At 30.3% G+C, this 1,362-nt stretch overlaps 1 protein-coding gene across 1 annotated transcript in view; it reads right to left on the bottom strand.

Moving 5' to 3' along the window:
* The window catches only part of CNPYb (protein canopy b), a 15,608-nt gene extending 15,285 nt beyond the window's left edge, over window positions 1-323 (bottom strand). Inside the window, exon 1 of the mRNA XM_014434276.3 lies at window positions 48-323. Coding sequence (XP_014289762.1) covers window positions 48-150 — 103 coding nt within the window. The 5' untranslated portion in view covers window positions 151-323. The remainder of the gene's footprint in view (window positions 1-47) is intronic.
* Window positions 324-1,362: the final 1,039 nt, after the last annotated feature.

Raw genomic sequence — 1,362 nt, forward strand, 5'->3', positions numbered from 1 at the left:
TATATTGATCATTGTCAAACCCATTGCTACAATAAAAATTCATTTACCTTCACATTTATTTGCATATTTAACTCCTTCATTTTCTTCGGGTCCAGAAGAGACACAAATAATAAAAGCGAGAAAAAGTAATAATGAGATTTGTGAACACATAATTCATTTATGGAATCTAATATCAATAAAACTATACAAAACAATAAAATTTCTCGAGATTAGGCATTTTAAGCGGAATACTCTCAGATTCTGTCAATAAGGATCGTTCAGTCATATTGAACTAACTTGAAGAAAGAAGTATAATGGAGAATAAGCTATCAGAAAAAGTGAGACCAAGGAGGGATTGTAGCCTCCAAAGGCATGTCTTAACCAGAGTGGAAGGTAAAAAGGACGTCATAGGATTATAGTTGACAGTTAATCAAACCTTACACTTATTGCGTTGTTGACATTTTTTTTAATTAATAATATTTCTCAGTCACTTTTTTGTTATAAACATTCTTATTTTTATGTTTTAGGAAATCAATATGGTTACCTATGCTGTTTTTAGGTGTTAATTAAGTAATCTTTTTCTTCAATTTGTATTTAGTTTATGTTAATTGAATTTAATGTAATAATAATGTGTTTATTATATTGTGAAAGCAAAAGTATATAAGTTGTATTGTTTTTCTGACACCCTGTCTACAGAATAAATTGTTTTTGTGCCTCGTATATACTTTTTTTTAAAAAAATCCTACCTTACCAAACTATTCAATGTTGAATTTTTTTGCCCAACTACATCGAAGTCAAAAAGAGGGTAATGTGTTTAGGGGTGTCACAGAACCTGTTCATTTTATGGGCGGTGTTTTAAGCGAACTAAATACACAATCAATTTTTAAATTCAATGTCTCGATGTACACAGTAATATCCCAGAGTGTTTTAAAATAATTTTAACTGAAAATACTGAAAAAATATTTTATTATATTTCGTAACCTGTAGGATTTATAACAATGAATTTAAGCAAATTATGAAGATGGTCAGGAGTGCGGTCGAAAGAGAACAAAAATAGTTAATAACTATTTAGTTGCCGACGTTTCGCCCCGCTTAGTAGAGCTTCATCAGATTATGATTATATTATGTTCAAGTTTAGAGCTATCAAGACTTTCAAGAATAGTCTATTTTTGTGCTCTTTTGACTGCACCCCTGACCATCATCATCATAATTTGAAATTATGTGGCCAATTATATATATATATCCCTAAGTATAGGGGAAATGTACACTGAGATCTTTCAATTTCTGCATAGTCAACTCTCTGAGCTATTAAACGCTATCCAGAAATGCTACGTGTAAGACGTTCGGTTTTAGTGGATCAGAGGATTCTATTTATTTATAATA

Source organism: Halyomorpha halys, unplaced genomic scaffold (assembly GCF_000696795.3).
Source record: "Halyomorpha halys isolate HHAL.00 unplaced genomic scaffold, Hhal_1.1 Scaffold1338.1, whole genome shotgun sequence".
NCBI lineage: Eukaryota > Metazoa > Arthropoda > Insecta > Hemiptera > Pentatomidae > Halyomorpha > Halyomorpha halys.